Below are 19,425 nucleotides of genomic sequence, written 5' to 3' on the forward strand. Positions count from 1 at the left end.
ATAAAATAAATATACATTAGTAACTGACCCTGTTACAGTCGTATATGTTGTTTTCTATGGGTGGGGGGGGGGCCTTGCAGAAAAAGGAGAATGCAGAGATGATGATGATGTACACTCTGTCATTTGATCCTGGGGTTGCTGTGGTAACCGCTGCTCTCGGTCGGCTCGAGGGAGGTGCGTCAAAATTGTTACAGGACCCACAGCAGTGATTTACACCGTGGTCTGGAAGATAAAGCTGTGTACTTATGTTATGTTCACAAGGGCAATAGTTTTAAGACAAATACAGTTGGTATATTCAACGAGGGAGTGGCCTGTTCTATTAAAACAAAGATTTACCTCCTATTTCAACTGTTTATCATTAGCATTTATGTATTTTAGACAATGGCCTGCCAGAGCGTGCGTTTTGAAGCAGAAGTTGTGTTACAATCTGCAGTCTCACCATTAGAGGTCACTGTTTTTTACACACTGGACTATGGATGACTATTAAGGCCACATGTAAAAACATTTTTTGACAGAAAGTTAAAAAAAAAAAAGCATGGATTCAGAGATTAGTCAGAATTCTGAGATTAAAGAGAAAGTGAGAATTCTGAGGAAAAGTGAGAATTCTGAGATTAAAGTTTGAATTCTGAGATTAAAGAAAAAACAAGAATTCTGAGATTAAAGAAAAAACAAGAATTCTGAGATCAAAGTTAGAATTCTGACTCTAATCTCAGAATTCGTGCTGCTTTATATTTTTTTTACTTTCTTTCAAAAAAAATGTACATGTGGCCCTAATACTCTTCTGTACTGGGCCTTTAATGGTATAAAAAATAATTAAAAGAGCGAAGACATGATAGAAAATAAATATAAGGTAAAGGAAAAGCGCACATCATTTGTTAATGAGAGGATTAGGGGAGTGTTGAAGATGTTCACAACAGATTTTTGTTGCTGTCCACCAGGTCCAATAATCCAATAATAAAGAAATAATCGTAATCTGCATGTGGGATAAAAAAAATAACTTTTTCAAAGTCAGTTTTTATTGTATTTTTTATCAACATCAGCATTTACAACATCTTTAAGGTTTGATCTGTCTGTCCATCCTGTTCCTGCATCCCGACGCATCAGAACAGTTTAAATATTTCATCACTTGAAGAGCGAATGACGACAGCTGCGTCAGTCAGCACAGGCAGGAGCACACAGACGATAACCTTGACAAATCCGCGCGCGCGCGCACACAGGTTTGCGCTCTTCCTCAAACACACTCTTTCTCTCTCTCTCTTTTTGTCTCAGTCTTTTTCTCGCTGCATCTTTTTATTTCATCGTGAAACATCAACAAACGAGTCACAAACGATGGTGAGTGCTGGTGCTGATGAGAATGAGACGCACTCTGTGCGTCACGGTGCGCCCCGGACACTCACTCTCCTCCCTGCGCGTCTGTTGTAGACGGAGCAGCATGTGATGCTCTGTCCTCCAGTGTCCTGTGTTAGTGTGTGTGTGTGTGAGAGAGAGAGTGTGTGTGAGTCAGAACAAGCAAGTGCGGCAGCTGCAGCCCAGCGGATGTTTCCATTAAACCGCTCCAGATATTCTCTCCATCTCTGGATTAAACCTTGTGTGTTGTTGATCGCCACTGAAGAGACTCAGGGTGAGAAAGATTTTTTATCTTTTATCGTCTTTAAAAACTGTGTCTTCTCCTTGTCAGAGTGTGACAGCCTGGATTCAAAAAAGGATGATGTTGTATAAGGAGAGAAAGTTTGATGTCAGGTGAAGTTGTGTTTACATTTAGATCTTTTACATCAAGATTTTCTTTACATTATGATCTGGATTTGTTGTGTAGTTTAAAGAGATGTGCGGTTGATCGTTTGACCTTGATAGTGTGTTTAAAAGTCAAAGGATCACTTAGGGTTAAACACAAACCACACTCACTGGCCACTTTATTAGGTACACCGGACACATAATAAAGTGGCAGGAGTGGCACCTGGTGTGGTATCCTACTGTCTTATCTTATCCTATCTTATCTTATCTTATCTTATCTTATCCTATCTTATCTTAATCTACTTCAAGGTTTGACGTTTGTTCAGAAATGGTCTTTTGCACACTTTGGTTGTTAAGAGTCATTCTCCTCTGACCTCTTTTGCATCAACGAGGCATTTTTCACCCAGAGAATTTGATCTTTTTCACACCATTCTCTCCAAACCCTTGTGTGAAAACCCTTGAGTAGGTCAGCAGATTGTTTGGCACCAACCAACCACGTCACATTCTACGTCATCTATAAACCAGGCACTACCATGTGATTGGCTGATTAGATATTTGCAGTTGAAGAAGTGTACCTAATAAAGTGGCCGGTGAGTGTGTATATATATCAACAGAGGAGTCAGCTGACAGCTGGTGTACACAGTGAGTGTCAGCTTTTCACACCATGCACCTCTTCTGGTCAGTTCTATTTTAGTGTAAGTTCTTTACACTTAATCTATTATTTCTTGTGGCACTGATACCCCACCTTTCACCCCTACATCAGCTGGGATTGGCTCCAGCCCACCCGCTATGTTCATGCAGAGGATAAAGTGATAGAAAATGAATGAATGAATGAATGAATGAATGAATGAATGAATAAATGAATGAATGAACACATGAGCGAATGTTCAGTTAGAAAATAACCTATCATTGTAACACCCTGCAAGCCCCCAGACTCCATTTGCGAACCACTGAATTAATGAACGTGTAAATGTTACGACTGCGGCTCGTTAGAGAGGAGGAAGCAAATAAATAAGTAGATGTAGAATAGTTTGAAAATGAAATATTATTTTAATGAGGAGGTAACTAAGGGAGGAGGATGCTACGCAGAATAAAAGGGTACAGGAAACAATAGCATCCTTAAGTCATAGGAAGATGGAAGATGCCTCAAGCAAGGTTAAGCTTTCTCATTTGGGCCACCTACAACACCCTCCCCATTCCCAGCAACCTGGTATGGCTCCAAGGAAAACTGCCAACCCTGCAATTCCCCAAATCCAAACCTGCAGCACATCCTGTCCAGCTGCAAGACAGCTCTGGTCCAGGGTTGGCACAGGTGGCGTCACGACCAGTTCCTGCGGAATCTGGCAGAAGTCTTCGAGGCACGCAGGCTGGAAGCATCACAACATCACAGAAGCTGATCCATTTTGTTGGACAAGGAGCAGGGACTCAGAACATCATCCCGGAGCAAGAGAATACACCGCTAACACCTGGATGTGACTGGAACCTAAGAGTGGAGCTTGATCAAGTTCCCGACAGAGATAACCACAACCTCTCTGAGACCAGACATCCTCCTGCGGTACCCCTCAATCCAAACAGCAGAGTTCACTGTCCCTTGGGAGGGAGGAATGGAGATAGTCTTCGAAAGACATAAGGACAAATACACCGAGCTGGCAGCTGAGGCGGAGTGTTGAGAGGCGGGATGGTCAACTGTCACCATGCCCCGTGGAGGTCGGCGACAGAGGTTTCATTGGAAAGTCCATCCAGTGTCTCCTGAGGAACGTAGGAGTGAAGCTGAAGAAGGTATCCAAGTATTTGGCAGAGGAAGCGGAAAGAGAGTGGCTTTGTCTGAGAATGAAGGACAAGGCGTGGGGAAATCAAGGGTCTTAGGGGTAGCTGCAGGGGGCGGTAGGGAGGTGTACCTACTGTTGCTCCACCACCGCGAGATGTTCTGGGAATAATGGATCTTGTCTGTCCTGGCTAGACATTGAATAGCGATCACAATAAATAAATGGCACACAGGCCAAGCAAAAAGCTAACAATCAGCACTAATCCTCTGATTGGGTGCCCACTGATTGAGTCTCTACTGCTGGTAAATGTACAGGTGTGGCTGATGAGGAGGTGAAGGAGGATTGGTCAGGTGAGCTGGAACCATGGCGGGTCGACCGAGGGATGCAGATGGTGGGAGAGAGGCAGGAAGGCAGGAAGCACAAGCACCAATAGCAATCTTCCACACAGTAACACACAAGAAAAGCAGCATAGTGACAGTAAACATTTAAACAAGACTGATTACTGATACTGACTTCAGCTGTTTTTCCCTCCTGTGTGTTAACGTGATGGATGCACACATGTAACAATATGCAGTACATATACATTTAGAGTAGCACCATATGGTCAAGTTATTTTTTCGATTGTGATATGATTAGTTTTTTCACCTTCACATGTCTGTCAAGAAACAGAAGACATTTTCTCACCTGAAGAGCAACATTTTGGGCTCAGTCAGTCAGTCATCATCTACCGCTTTATCCCCTGCTAGAGGGTCGCGGGGGGTGCTGTGCCAATCTCAGCTACATCGGGCGATAGGCGGGGTACACCCTGGACAGTTCGCCAGTCCATCGCAGGGCCACACACAGTTTGAGACAAACAACCATTCACTCTCACACTCACTCCTATGGTCAATTTAGAGCAGGGGTGTCAAACATACGGCCCGGGGGCCAGAACCGGCCCGCCAGAGGGTCCAATGCGGCCCACAGGATGAATTTGTTAAAATTTCACACTACGATTACAATCTAAACGTAATGTCAAATACAATATTTTTCTCTTCCAGATACCTGTGACTAAATGTTTGTGCCTTTTAGATCCAGTGTGATGTGTAAATAGTACATTTAGGCACGATATTGTTGAAATTGCACTTATATTTCTCAAGAAATTTCATGTTTTGTAAAAATATCTTCATTAAATGTAAAACAAAGGAGAAAAAAGCAAGGAGTTCTTGTTGTTCATAGGTTATTATGCTATTATTTTACTATTTTTACTGGTCCGGCCCACTTGAGATCAAATTGTGCTGTATGTGGCCCCTGAACAAAAATTTGTTTGACACCCCTGATTTAGAGTGTTCAATTTACCTATCCCCACATTGCATGTTTTTGGACTGTGGGAGGAAGCCGGAGAACCCGGAGAGAACCCACGCACACACGGGGAGAACATGCAAACTCCATGCAGAAAGGCCCTTGTTCCAACCGGGCTCATTCAAATTAAATTCCTACAGAGTTTTATCATAATGTTGTTTGGTCCCAACATTTTATCTTATCTTTGGATTCAGATGTTGCACTTGGTTGTGTCACCAGTTTGATTATTTTGCGATTCATTGGACATTATGATGTTTTTTTTTTGTTGCCTTTAAAGTAAGACAAAGTAGGATCCGCGCTACATATGGTTTACATTAACAGTATTGTTTGATATGAACCGTCGTAAAATATAAGTCACAGTAACGTGTGCAGTAAAACTCTGAAGCAGGACGTCTAACGTACAAAGACCAGGAACAGTAGCCTATGTTATAGCATTTACCGCACAGATTTATTTGTCAAGATATTTGAAATAGTTCAATGATAAGTGATACAGCTGACATCACTGCAGTCTCAGTATATTCAGAGTAATAACGAGTCCTTTATGGGGTTTTACTGGGGTTTTCGTGCACGGTGAAATGTGAGTATTATCTCTCTTATCCTAATGGACACAACATCCTGAATGAGCTTGGAATATGGGATATGCAAAGGTCAGGCAGCTTACACAAAGTCACATGACGGCTTTTACTGTACGTGTCGTGCGCACACACGCATTGCTGTGTTGATTTTGTTTTTCCCAGTAGGATTATCGGCCTTACGAGCAGATGTGTTTTCATGTTTCAGAGTTGGCTCGATGACACGGCCATAGATTGATGTTACATGTTTTGTGTACTGTGGTGTGTGCGATCGAATGACAAGACAGAAAAACAGAGGGGAGGGGGGGACTGTACAGTGGATTATGTGTGAGCCTTGTGAATTGCCATTGGATTATTGTTCACAGGCTCATCTTGTCACGCAGAGAGGAGGAAATCTGTAGTAGGAGGTGAAATAAATAAACAAGCAAAGCAAAAGCACATCCTGTATGTGTGTGTGGGAAATGTATGTGGAATCTGCTGACGGTAACGGTTTGTTTTAGGCTGATGTAAGTGCTCGTGTGCATCAGACTCAAGGTGCAGCATCTTCAAACGGCTCCAACTACAACTACATTGTCCTTATGTCCTCACAGGGCTTTGGTGAGTGGTCACTAAATTCACAGGAATCCGCTCTTGTCAGATTCTTTCATTGTCGTCCATCCTCAAGGAAAACAGCATTTAAATAACCTTGTAGCTGTTAGCAGTTCTGCATTTTAGTTAATGCCAGATTTTACATTTACAGTGAAGCATTTAGCAGACGCTTTTATCCAAAGCGACTTACAAACAAGGAATAAGCGACATAGAAGAAGTCTTGGAAAGAAATCCACAAGATAGGAACAGTGGAAGAGCTGGGTCTTCTAGAGCTTCTTGAAGATAGACAGGTTCTGGTAGCGCTCCGTGGGTCATTCCACAACACACGAAAAGAGTCCGGATTGTCGTGTGTGGGGTGTCGGCACTGCCAGACCACAATCCTTTGATGAACAGCGTAGTCGAGGGGTAACATTAGCCTTTATGAGAGTATTTAAGTATAGGAGCAGACCAATGAAGCACTTTGTAGGCTAGCATCAGTGAGTCGTCCACTCAGTAAGACGTGTAATGTGGATCAGGAGAACACACACACGGTGGCACTGGCCTCCAAAGCAGATATTTTTGGGGTTGAACCACTCACTCTCTGAGAGAGGGGTGAGGGTGCATGTTGCCGTGAGGCTTCAGAGGATTAGAGGATTTACAGGAGAAAAGCCTCACTGAAGTTAATCTTTGCAGAAAAGGGAAATGACATAAAACAATATGCAGGATTGAGAGTTATTTGAAACCTAAAACTCACGTCCCTGCTGATGTAAATAGAAACGTTCATGTGTGATAAATGGCCTCCTGTCTTCTCGATGTCCTAACCACAATCCAGTGTCTTTTTAGAAGTCTAACCCAAGATATAAATGGAGGAATAATGGTGTCAATGTGTGTGTTAAAACTTAAAATGAAGTGTACTAATGAAATACAATGTTCTCTCTGTTTTCTCTTTCAGGACTGAGGTCAAACACCTGAGATCCAAAGGACACCCTTCATTACAGCCACATCTGTCCACCTCTCTCCTATCTCTCATTCCTATCAGTCTTTCTCGCTCTCTCTTTCTTCTCTCTTTCACCCCCACCTCCCCCCCAATCCCCGACCCTCGGCCTCCCTCATGCCTAAGAACAGCAAGGTGACGCAGCGCGCCCAGAGCCATGAGCACGTCACAGAGTCTGTGGCTGACCTGCTCGCACACGAGGAGCCGCTGGACCACAAGAGCAGCTCGCTGAACGTGGGAGAAGCTGCTGGGAAGAAAGTCCCGCAGATAGAGTTGCCTGAAAATGATGGACGCCCGGCCTGGAACAACAAAATGGAGTACATCCTGGCCCAGGTGGGCTTCTCTGTGGGACTTGGCAACGTGTGGCGCTTCCCTTACCTGTGCCAGAAGAATGGAGGAGGTGAGTTGCATGCCAACTAGCATGCCAACTAGATAGATAGATAGATAGATAGATAGATAGATAGATAGATAGATAGATAGATAGATAGATTGTATTGTTCATAGGCATAAATGCACACACCGATAAACAAACCATGCCAACATTACAGCGGTTCAAATCCTGGGAACTTCAGCTTCCATTTCTAGTTATAAAACCAGAAAATAAACGTGTCTAAACTGACTGTAAGTGTGAAGCGTGTACTCAAGTTGAAACTGGCAGTGACTGCACCTGTAAGAATATGAATTTTGAAGCCTCGACAGTGCAATTTGATCAGTGTCAATTTGATGTTGAGGAACGGTAGATTAACTGACACAACCAGGCTTTACTGTCAACTGTGTTGTATCATCTATTTTCCACTAAATGGGAACAAAATGTTGTAAAAAATTGACATTGTTCTATTAGAGAAGACCTGAAACTGGCAATTGAGACCAATAAATCCAGTGAGAAGTCGGTTCATTTTACCATCGACTTCCATTCAAACAGAGCACTTATTGGAACCAACTGAATATTATTGGTGCCTGGTTGGTTTCAATCACCAAACCAGTAAACAACGTCCACTTTAATGTCTTTATAAATGGGCTGTGCATGTACCAACATGACTGGGGACTGGCGCTTGTTTCCCCTGTGACCTTCAAAGGTTAAGTGACAGATAATTGATCTCCCAGGAAACAAATGATCAGAGGGCAAAATAGTAAATGCTCTGTATTTATATAGCGCTGTTCTAGTCTTGATGACCACTCAAAGCTGCTTTACACTACCGACAGTTTTTGACAATTAACCCATTCACGCCCATTCACTCACACACTCATGTGCAACACATTTTCTATCACGTCTTTCATACTTAGCTGCCGACATATCTTGGGTTTAAGTGCAGAGGTGGAAAGTAATGAATTACATTTACTTGCATTACTGTAATTGAGTAGGTTTTTTGTGTACTCTTGTAATTTTACTTAAGTATGTTTTTAAGTACTGTACTTAAGTACTGTGCTACATTTTAAATCACATCTGTAACTGAGTGAAAAAAAATTGGCCCGTAAGTAAATTCAAAAATGAAAATAAACAAATTCATACACTGGAAACCTTGGCAGTGAACGATGAGGACAGGTGAATGAATGATGAGGACAGGTGAATGAATGATGAGAGGTAAATGATGAGGACAGGTGAATGAATGTTGAGGACAGGTGATTGAATGATGAGGACAGGTGAATTGGTGCTAATTAAGGTCCCTGAGTGAGTGAGTGAGTGAGTGAGTGAGTGACATTTGTAACCTTTGACCCATTTTGAATGATACATTATGCGTTTAAGGTTTGTCTTCAATTAAAAACAATCATGTGAGATTTGTGTCCCCTCGTCCTTTTTGGATGACAAAAGAAAGACAAAGTAACTTTTACTCTGAGTACATTTTCAGACCAGTTCTTTTACTTGTTCTTACTTGAGCAGAATATTTCAGTGTCTTGCCCAAGGACACACCAGCATGTAGAAGAGCAGAGCCAGGAATCAAACACACTACCTTCAATTTGAAAGACGACTGGCTCTACTACTGAGCTACCGTCGCCCCTTAGAGCCCAAAACATGAATAAACAAACACATACAGGACATGTTAGCCTTTATATTTAGCCATAACATAACATAAGGCGTGTTATTACACCATGAGGTTTCAGAAGAAAGACAGTGATGTAGCCTTTCAGTCACATTAACTAAATATTATAACACTCCAGATCCAATTTTAACCCATTTTACTACTTTTAACCATGTTTCTGTGTGAACTTGACATTCCTCCAGTCTCTCTACTGTACATTAAAGTCATGTACAGTCTTGACAGAACGGCTATTTGTCATATTCTGATATCGACTTTTTAAAAGTATCGTCGAGTGTTTGCTGATGATGTTTGGGTTTGTTTTTTTTCTACAAGACTGATTTGCAGTCTTAACTTTAGTGGATGATTGACCCCAAACATTATAAACATTGCATTTCCACTCAGGACAGAACTGACAAGAGAGCAGTTGTACTGTGTGGAGCGGATATGAGTCTAAATATAGCTGCATCAGTGATTACTATTGGCGGCAGGGCAGGTCGAGCAGAGCACAGAGGAGCTCAGTTAAAAAGGAATGTAACTTTAAACCAAAGGGCTTTTATTTTAGTTTGAGACGCATGTAATCTGAGGTTTACAGTAAACAGTGTGTGCTTTGCCTCCTTTGCTCTCAGTATTTAAGTGTAACGCTGTGATTCACTGCATAAATGCAGGAGTTACTGACGGCAGGCTCGTCTCACAGCAGTCAGGTCATGTCTCAGTCTGGCGAGTGGCCATTTTTCAGCCACATTAAAGGTCTGTGTGTTTAGGGGTTATTGCTGTGTGGGCTCCCATCATTTCTCCTCACGTCTTCACACCAGTGACTGTTGTTTATCGTCTCGGTCACGCTCCAGTTAAATGTCCTGTGATGGAGTGGATTTCCTTGAAGTTTGCCGAGGCCTGAAACTCCTCACTACATTTATAGTAACCTCACTCTCTTCTTCTATCTCCAGCCTTCTTGATTTATCCTCTCACCTCTTTATCTCTCTCTGCCACATTAATCCACCCACTATGAAATGTGTGTGTGTGTGAGAGCCACTGAATACAATTCCTACTTTTGATGTATTAACAGTAATGTAGTGCAGGTTTGCCTGTTCTAAGTCTTTATATCTGGGCTCGTGATTGACTCACAACTTGCAGATTTAAAAAATGGTTGCATCCTGAGATTAAACTGCAAGGAGACTATACACTATAGTATATATCTATATATATATATATACAGTATATATATATAAAGAATATATATATATATTCTATATATATAGATAGATAGATAGATAGATATATAGATAGATATATAGATAGATAGATAGATAGATAGATAGATATTTTTAAGCGACACAGACCTCTCAGTGATATGCTCATGTTTCAGGTGCCTATCTGGTTCCATACTTTATCCTCCTCCTCATCATTGGAATCCCACTCTTCTTCTTGGAGCTCGCCGTGGGTCAGAAGATCCGACGTGGGAGCATCGGCGTGTGGAACTACGTGTGTCCCCGTCTGGGTGGAATAGGGATGTCAAGTCTGATGGTAAAGGATGCATTGAATTTATAATACATTTCCATCATCTGTCGTTTCTGTAGCTGTGAGCCTATAAGACACACCCTTGATAACACTGTGCTGTATAGTTGTTATAGGTTTTATCGCCAGTTTTAAAGGTGGGTGAGAGAGACTGGTTTTAGTTTTGCAGAGAGCAACAACATGTACCTAAAAATGAACCTCAGTATGTCTCCAATATGAATGAAGTGCTCCAGTGTAGTGTTGTGTTTCATCTGGATTCACCACGACGACTTCAGCCTCTCTTGGGTGTGTAGCAGGTATTGACGTGTTTGAGGGTGAAAAGTAGCCTTTCTTCACTGTGGCACTGTGTGCACAGACGTAGCTATAAATATCTCACACGAGATCACAGATGAAAAGAGAGCACTTTAATAATTCATGCTCTCCTCAGCCTTATTTAGCTCCTGAACGTCCTGACAGCAACATGACGAGCTGCCTTATTTGCATACCAGAGAACTTTACATTACGTATGGTGATGTATGCTGACTCTGTGTGTCTCACAGCGGAAAGCATAAACGTCTGAAAAATGTCAACTGAAATACCTGTCTGTCTGTCCAGGTGTGTGGCTTTGTGGGCCTCTACTATAACGTGATCATTGGCTGGAGCATCTTCTACTTCTTCCAGTCCTTTCAGTATCCTCTGCCATGGAGCGAATGTCCATTCAGAAAGAATGGGACAATTGCAAGTAAGTTATTATAATAATAATAATAACATGGTCATAATATTGGACTAATACATTTAGGGAAAGTAAGTTCATGCACTTTAGTATGAAAAAACGTTCAGGGTTAATTTGAGGTGCAGCAACAGAACATAACATATGACACTGAAATCTGACCAGTATGACACATAAAACACTGTGATAGTGTTTAATCAACAGTGTATTAAGGTGGGGACAATTTAATGTAGAAAAGCTGGTTCTATGGTGTCCATATGTGTGCGTGTGTGTGTGTGCATCTGCACTGCAGTATCACAAGCAGAATCATACTCAGCCATATATCACTTCCCCCAAGTGATATATATATATATATGTACTGGAGAAAGATCTCAGGTGGTGTGAAGTGGCAGTTCATGCTTTGCATAGCAAGTACACGGTTGACCTTGTTTGTCTCGCGGATGTCTGAGAAGTGTAAACCAGCCGAGAATTGAGACGTTGACCCAGAGGAAAATATTCTCGACCTCATTGCATTTTCTCGTCGCCTCCCTCGCTGCTGTTATCATCGTACCCACTTCACGTACCCCCCCCCCCCCCCGTCTCCATCTCTCTGTAAAACACACAGTCGTGGAGCCAGAGTGTGAGAAAAGCTCCGCGACGACCTACTTCTGGTACCGTCAGACTCTGAACACGACCAGCACCATTGCAGAGAGCGGAGGCCTCAACGTCAAAATGACTCTGTCTCTGTTTGTGGGCTGGGTCATCGTCTGCCTTGCCGTCATTAAAGGAATCGCCTCCTCTGGGAAGGTAGTGTAGTCATGGTGCTATAAAAACACAGATGAGGGCAGTGGTCTCCCCTTTACTTAATCAGCTTTTCCTCCCCTGATTCACAGGTGATGTACTTCAGCTCTCTTTTCCCTTACGTGGTCCTCTTCTGTTTCCTGGTCAGAGGCTTAATGCTGAAGGGATCTGTGGACGGTATTGCTCACATGTTCACTCCCAAGGTTTTCATTGCTTACCTACTCCAAATATTCCATGATATTTATAAAGTAAATCATGTATACATGCACACAATACACTAACACCTTGTCTGTCACAGCTGGAGAAGATGCTGGAGCCCCAGGTGTGGAGGGAAGCAGCCACCCAGGTCTTTTTCGCCCTGGGTCTGGGCTTCGGAGGAGTCATAGCTTTCTCCAGTTACAACAAGATTGACAACAACTGTCACTTTGACGCTGTTCTCGTCTCGTTCATCAACTTCTTCACCTCCATTCTGGCCACTCTGGTGGTGTTCGCTGTCCTGGGCTTCAAAGCTAACCTCATGAACGAGAAGTGTGTCGCCGAGTGAGTGTAACACCTGAAAACTCTGTTTGTCCTGAAGAATTCACTGTATGTGCGTCAGGAAAATAACAATGCAAAAACAAAACGTTAATCAAAAACAAAGCTGTTTGCTAATGTGTTTATTGTTTTTATGAAAAAAAAAAAATCTCGTAAAAACAGACCCCGAAAAAAATCTCTTGTAAAAAATAGACCCGAAAAAGAAAATCTCATAAAACAGACCCTGAAAAAAAAATCTTGAAAAAACAGACTCTGAGAAAATATTGCGTAAAAACAGACCCCGAAAAAGAGAATCTCGTAAAGACAGAGAATTATTTGAGGTAAATGCAATACGCTTCCGTAAAAAACTGCTATAGCTGATTTTAAAATGTGTAGCACCAGTAACTGAAGTAGTTTTTTTTTAACGCCACAGGAATGCTGAGAAGATCCTGGGATACCTCAACTCAGACGTCCTGAGTCATGATCTCATCCCGCCACATGTGAACTTCACCCATGTCACCACATCAGACTACGCTGAGTTATACAGCATCATCAAGGCGGTCAAAGAGGGCGGCTTCGCCCAGCTGGGTCTGGAGCCTTGTCTCCTTGAGGATGAACTCAACAAGGTGAGTCTTTGGCACAGGTGTATCTGCACACTTAACCACAGCATGTTATGTATTTGACTCTTACCTGAGATGTTTCTTCAGGCCGTCCAGGGCACCGGTCTGGCCTTCATTGCCTTCACAGAAGCAATGACCCATTTCCCAGCATCTCCTTTCTGGTCGGTCATGTTCTTCTTCATGCTCATTAACCTCGGTCTGGGCAGCATGATTGGCACCATGACCGGCATCACTACACCCATCCTTGATGCCTACAAGGTCCAGCGGGAGCTTTTAACAGGTAAATGTCACTATGTAGAAGCATATAGAAGCATCCCCGTCATGCAGGGGAGTCGGGGTATCAGCCGGTTTGAGGGTCGCCAGGTGGAGGTTCGGATGACCATCCTTGGCGACTACGTCCTCTGTTGTAGAAATGTTTTTTTCTGCTTGGTGAGCGGGGCTTACACTCCACCTACCCATGGGGCGAAGTTTAGTCCATGCACACCTAAAGCACTCTTTGCGTGCGGTTCCAAACTCTGGGCTTACCAGGGCCTTAAGGAATAATTTAAGCTAATTTGGGAACAAGCCCCATTAAGAATTTAGTTCAGTGCATTAAAAGCAAAATAAACTAAAATAAAAGCTTTTCCTAAGATTCAATGAATTGTTTCTTCTCTGTGTTTGTTGCAGTGGGTTGTTGCATCGTGGCCTTCCTGTGTGGTCTGCTGTTTGTTCAGCGCTCGGGGAATTACTTTGTGACCATGTTTGACGATTATTCTGCTGGTCTGCCTCTCACCATCGTGGTCATCCTGGAAAACCTGTCCGTCGCTTGGATCTACGGCACTAAAAGGTAAATGTACCTGCAGGACAGCTGTAACATTAGCTGTTTATCAACTGTCACATGTGCATGTGTGAGGGGACATGTTCTTCTGTCTCAGGTTCATGCAGGACCTGGAGGACATGCTGGGTTTCAGGCCGAGCATGATCTATTTCTACCTGTGGAAGTACGTCTCCCCGTTCTGTCTCATCGTTCTCATCTCCGCCAGTGTTATTGAGATGACGATCAGTCCACCAGGATACAACGCCTGGGTCCAAGAGCTGGTCAGTCCCCCTGTTCTTGTATGGGTATCTTTATGAGGACCAAAAGACTTAAAAGCCAAGGGCTTTTACGAGGGTTAAGACCTGGTTTTAGGGTTAGGGTAAGGGTAAAGGTTAGGATTAGGCATTAAATTGTGTTAGTTAAGGTTAGGGTAAGGGGCTAGGGAATGCATTATGTCCATGAGTGTCCTCACAAGGGTTAGGGTAAGGGTTAAGATTAGGCCAATAGTAATTATGGTGAAGTTAAGATTAAGTCTCCAGGAAATGAAAGGAAGTCAATGTAATGTCCTCTGAAGTCATGGAAAGCGAGTGTGTGCTTTTTCTTAAAGTTGTTGTCAGCAGTGTCATCTTTTTGTCCACTTCCTCGTCCCCGTTGCTGATGTTCTTGCCATGACAGTCCCTGCTCTGCTAACTTGTGATGTGTCTGTTCCAGGCTCGGGAACGGTTCCAGAGCTACCCTCCGTGGGCACTCGCCATGTGCTTTTCTCTCATCGCCGTGGCCATGCTCCCTCTCCCCATCGTCTTCATCGCTCGTCACTTCAACCTGATGTCTGACGGCTCCAACAAGCTCTCCGTCTCCTACCGTAAAACCATGATGAAGGACATCTCCAGCCTGGAGGAGCAGGACGAGTCCAGGTTCATCCTCAGCGCCAAGGCTGGTGGGCCACCGTCCTCGGTCCCGGCACACAAGTCCTACCTCACTCCAGGGAAGAACAAACCGCTGGACCCAAACTCCCTGTCTCCACACAGCTGCTACGGCACGAGCTACCAAAACGCTGCCATCAGCCCCACCACGCCAACGACACCAACCACGCCTGTAACACCAGAGTCTGACTCTTGACTGCCATTCAAACTTCCTGTAGCACAGTTTAACTTTCAGCCATAAAGTCTTCACCAAGGATCCGCTGCAAACGCAGAGAGTCTCCAACACTGCCCTGCTAACACAAAACTGTATGTAGTCGTCCAGTTAATCTAAGCACACGCTTCCCATAATGACACCAGAAAATACCCCCATGGTTCCCGGCATCTGCGAGTGTTAAAGCAGGAAAAACAGACACATTCACGTTCACCTCTGTTCTATTATTATTTTTATTTTTTTTAAATAATCACATTGTTTAAGTGCTAAAGGTGTGATCTTCTTTTCTTTGCCTTACAGTATAAGAACCCTGAGCAGACGTAGCCCTAAAGGTACAAATGTAGGTGACACTGAATGAATGTGAGTTTAATCCTTTTTCATCACTATGTTTAAACGTACAGTATATGCAGAGGCTATAAGAATGTGCAACATAGAGTGTCTTATATCCTTTTTCAGCACAGCCTATATAGGCAATCTATATAAACACACAGGAGCAAAAAAAGTATTCAGAATTATGAAAATCAGATTAAATTTGTGAAATACATCACAGTTCAAAGTTCACTTTTATGAACAAAAAGAAAAGAAAAACATGTCTATTTTGTGACTTCTGCACAATTATTGACTAGAAATGCAGTATGAAATGAATCATAACTTAAACACACACACACACGCAGGAGTTGTGTGTTATTCCCACGGCAAATTACCACGGGTGCACCTGCGGCATAGATCCGTGCCGCGTGAGCACTAAGGGTTCATTATTTCCAGGTTTAAAGCGTGTCACTGTGGAGTGTCAAAGCCATACAGAGTCATTTATGTCCTATTCCACAGTATGCAGTCATTTAAGTACGGGTCTGAACCGAGCGTTGACCTTTCACCTCTGTTCTGCTGCTCTGAAACTCTCATCGTGTTGATTTGTCTTCACAGGAGACACAGGAGACATTGGAGACACTGGAGACACTGGACAGTGTGTGCTCTAATTCATGTTCTATACGTTGACCCCCTGTTTTGTTTTGGGTTCTTCTTCATTCTGTAAACAACAGTGTACAGTATAGCAATATAACATAGTATAATATTGATTTGTATTGTCTCTAAAAAATAAAAATAGTACATCTCACACATTATTAATATAATATTATTTAATTCAGGTTTTCCCACCAAAGAGTGACAGGTAAAAAACGTAAAAAACTTGAATTCTTTATGTTTTTATATGTGAGGAAAAGTGAAGAGAGCACATTTGAACATAAACAGACCGGAAGCACAACTTACTTGTTTCTTAAACGCCTTTGATGTGGTTCAGATTCTCTTCCTGCGAAAGTGAAAAAGAGATTTCTACAGAACTACTGTGCACTGCCCCGAGCTGATTACTAACAATCTTGACCTATTTAAATAAAAAACTTAAATAACAACGTTCCACATACTGAATAAGTAATAGAGCACAAATTGAGATACACTGACGATGAGTGAATGTGAAGCAAACTTGACAGTATGAACTTATTCAGTATAACGGAGACTCCTCACATGCTCATGTGCAGCATATGCTCAAACACAAATGTGCTTTTTTGCTTATTTTAACCATAAAAGGACCAGAAAAAAGTGCTTTTGCCCATTTTTCCAGAATAATTTTCAATATCTGGCAGTTATTTACAATTTACTGCATGTTAAGAATAGTGTATTGACAATTTAAAATGAAGGAAAAAACACTGTAGTTCAAATTTGAAATGTGAACAGTATAAAACATATTTAAAGTGAAATTCCAACTCTCCTCTCTGGTGACAAAGACGCTGATTCTCCAGGTTACTGCAACAACATAATTACCGTAATAACCACACATTGGCTTTGACGTGCAATTTCTCAGCTTTCCAGAAACCGTTGGATTTTTTTTCCAGTAGCACAAACCGTCGCATAATTACGGTAACGCAACATGTGATACGGTTAAAGGTTAAAGTGGTTAAGGATAAGGACTTTTTTTTTCCTGTTTCCTGCAAGTTCAAACTTGTATGTTTGTGTTAAAAGAACGAAGACTCCTCTTTGTATATAAATATATATTATTTTTTTTGTCAAAAACATTTAAAGCCATGATGTTAAGGTAAAAATGTTTATATTCCTGTATATTTTCAGTGTATGTAAGTGTAACAAACAACAGAGATTTATCTTTTAAAAGGTGAGCAGTGTATATATAGATATGCTGTATATTTTAAGATTTATGTCATTTGTAGTTTGTGTAGCTCATTCTTGTTGTTGTATGATTGTTGGTTTTTCCTCTATTATTATTTCTGTCAGCTTTTGATTCACTTATCTGGCTAAATGTATAGAACTATAAACATTAACATACTACAATCACAAACACATTTGGGAGGATGTGCAAAGGGGAAAGTAGCAGACATAACCATTACTGTATATAAATGACATACTGATCGTGCATATTTCTATTTTGTTTGGTTTATCAAAGTGTGAACTCAACTGAATCCCAGAAGGTTTTCTTTTCTTTCTTTTTGTGTGGATGTGTGTGTACTTGTCACAATCTCCTTTTACCTCCAACTGAATGTGAATTTTGAGGGTGAATTTGAGCCAAAATCCCAAATCTGAAGCTGTGTTGAGGCAGAGTTCACACAAGTTAAACTAGTTAAACTTGTGCTGTTTATTTAAGGCCAGGTCTTATGTGCAGACTCTGACTGGGTCTAACTAACCAACTTAACTTATGGAACATTTAACTTTCCATGGATGCATCTCACTGAGCTGATATCACCTCGCTTTTGGCGCCATCTGCAGACTTTATATCACCTCCTTTTCTTTTTTATTTAATCTAAGAATAGTGAAACACTCTCTCACTTATTCGTCTACTTTCTGCTGTGTAATGAGTCTCTCATGAGTTCTAGTGTGTATACAAACGTATATTTAAAGGTGTGCAGGTTTTTTTCTTGTGATATTTAAGTTTCTGTGACCCACTTTCTTCCTGCTGAGGACGAGAGTCACACTGTTCTGTTCTGTTCAGTTCAGTTCTGTAAATAACTTCAGTGATTCTGAAGACTGATTTTGTTGGTGTGAAGTATATAAACTTGTCTTAACAAGTCGCTTTTATGAGTAAACGTAACATAGACTAGTCATGAATTGTGCTTTTCAAATCACTCCGCAATAAATAAAGAAAGCATTTGTTTATTTACTCCAGGAAGCAATATCAAGTGAGTTCAATGAGGGAAACATTAGCTGCTAATAGCTGAGTAGTGATAGCCCACATATAAACAAAGGGATATGATGATGATGACTCACGTGCAGGGTCGTCACATCTCAAACACTGTATGTACACGAGCTATGTTTAGGAAATATCCCTTTACTTAGCTTCTGTCTCTTTCTCCATCCCACATTGTGTGATACTGAAAGTTACTGTAAAACAACTGTGAGCGTCACCAAAGGTATTAACAATAAAGATTAAACAAACTGTATGTTGTTCCTTTATTATTCAATCAAATAGAAAAGATTTGAAACCAAAAAAGAGATTTGAGAGCAATTGGTTGCAATTAAAGAAAAATCTGAGAGAACATATTTCTTCAACTTCAATCAAAACTAATGTTTGTAAGTAAAAACAAACGACATGTTGCTTATAAATCAGTCCTCTTTGCTTTCAAGTTCAAAGTTTTGCTTTCGAATTCAACTGCACTTGATGGGCGGGGCCTACGCTGGTGGATGAGAGAAGAGTTCCTATTGGTTGGTTTGACCAGCACCAGCTCCCTTGTGTCGTGCTGCCTGTTGCTCTTGAAACGTTTCCCATAAGTAATACATTGCACTTTATATCGTTGGCTACAGTGGGTCTAGGTTTGGGACTGATGGGAATCAGGGTTCCCACAGGTTTTGGCTGACATTAAATCCAAGGAATTTTCAAGGATTTTTCCAGGACTAATTCCCTCAAATTCAAGCACTGAATGTGCTGCACTTTTATTGATTTGCAGCACGCTTGGCATCTGGACAAGTGATTGTCTTTGGTATCTTGGTCAAAGTCAGTCTTGGTCCAGGCGTCACGTCATTTGCTCTCTCGTTCCTCACTCATTGTCCCACATGGAATTTTACATCAACGCGGGAGCGAGACAGTGGACAGTGTCCACAACATCGCTAACAAACAAGGGATATTTACCTCAATATAAATCCAGCACTTTCAATGACCCATGTCAATGTCAAAACCTTCAAGAATTTATTTTCCATATTCACAAATTCTCAAGGATTTCAAGGCAGAATAATAGTTAGCAAGCACAAACTTTGGAGTTGAAGACGGTTATAACCATAGTCTGGTGGTTCTGGAAGAGCAGTGAATGAATGTGACCCTACAAATGTGTAACAGAAACAAAAAAGTGTGTACAAAAAAAGTTTGTATCACGTCAAATGT

General features: G+C 41.8%; 1 protein-coding gene across 1 annotated transcript; it reads left to right on the top strand.

Annotated features, from left to right (window-relative positions):
- Positions 1–1,370: 1,370 nt before the first annotated feature.
- LOC131460371 (sodium-dependent neutral amino acid transporter SLC6A17-like) lies at positions 1,371–18,486 on the top strand. The gene is made up of 12 exons (XM_058630795.1): positions 1,371–1,621; positions 6,927–7,368; positions 10,350–10,507; positions 11,093–11,219; positions 11,812–11,993; positions 12,080–12,190; positions 12,286–12,527; positions 12,934–13,126; positions 13,208–13,400; positions 13,787–13,946; positions 14,035–14,197; positions 14,628–18,486. Exons 2-12 carry the CDS (start codon positions 7,086–7,088, stop codon positions 15,033–15,035), a joined length of 2,220 nt encoding a protein of 739 aa, XP_058486778.1. The 5' UTR covers positions 1,371–1,621; positions 6,927–7,085; the 3' UTR covers positions 15,036–18,486.
- Positions 18,487–19,425: the final 939 nt, after the last annotated feature.

The sequence above is a fragment of the Solea solea genome, chromosome 6 (genome assembly GCF_958295425.1).
Source record: "Solea solea chromosome 6, fSolSol10.1, whole genome shotgun sequence".
Taxonomy (NCBI): domain Eukaryota; kingdom Metazoa; phylum Chordata; class Actinopteri; order Pleuronectiformes; family Soleidae; genus Solea; species Solea solea.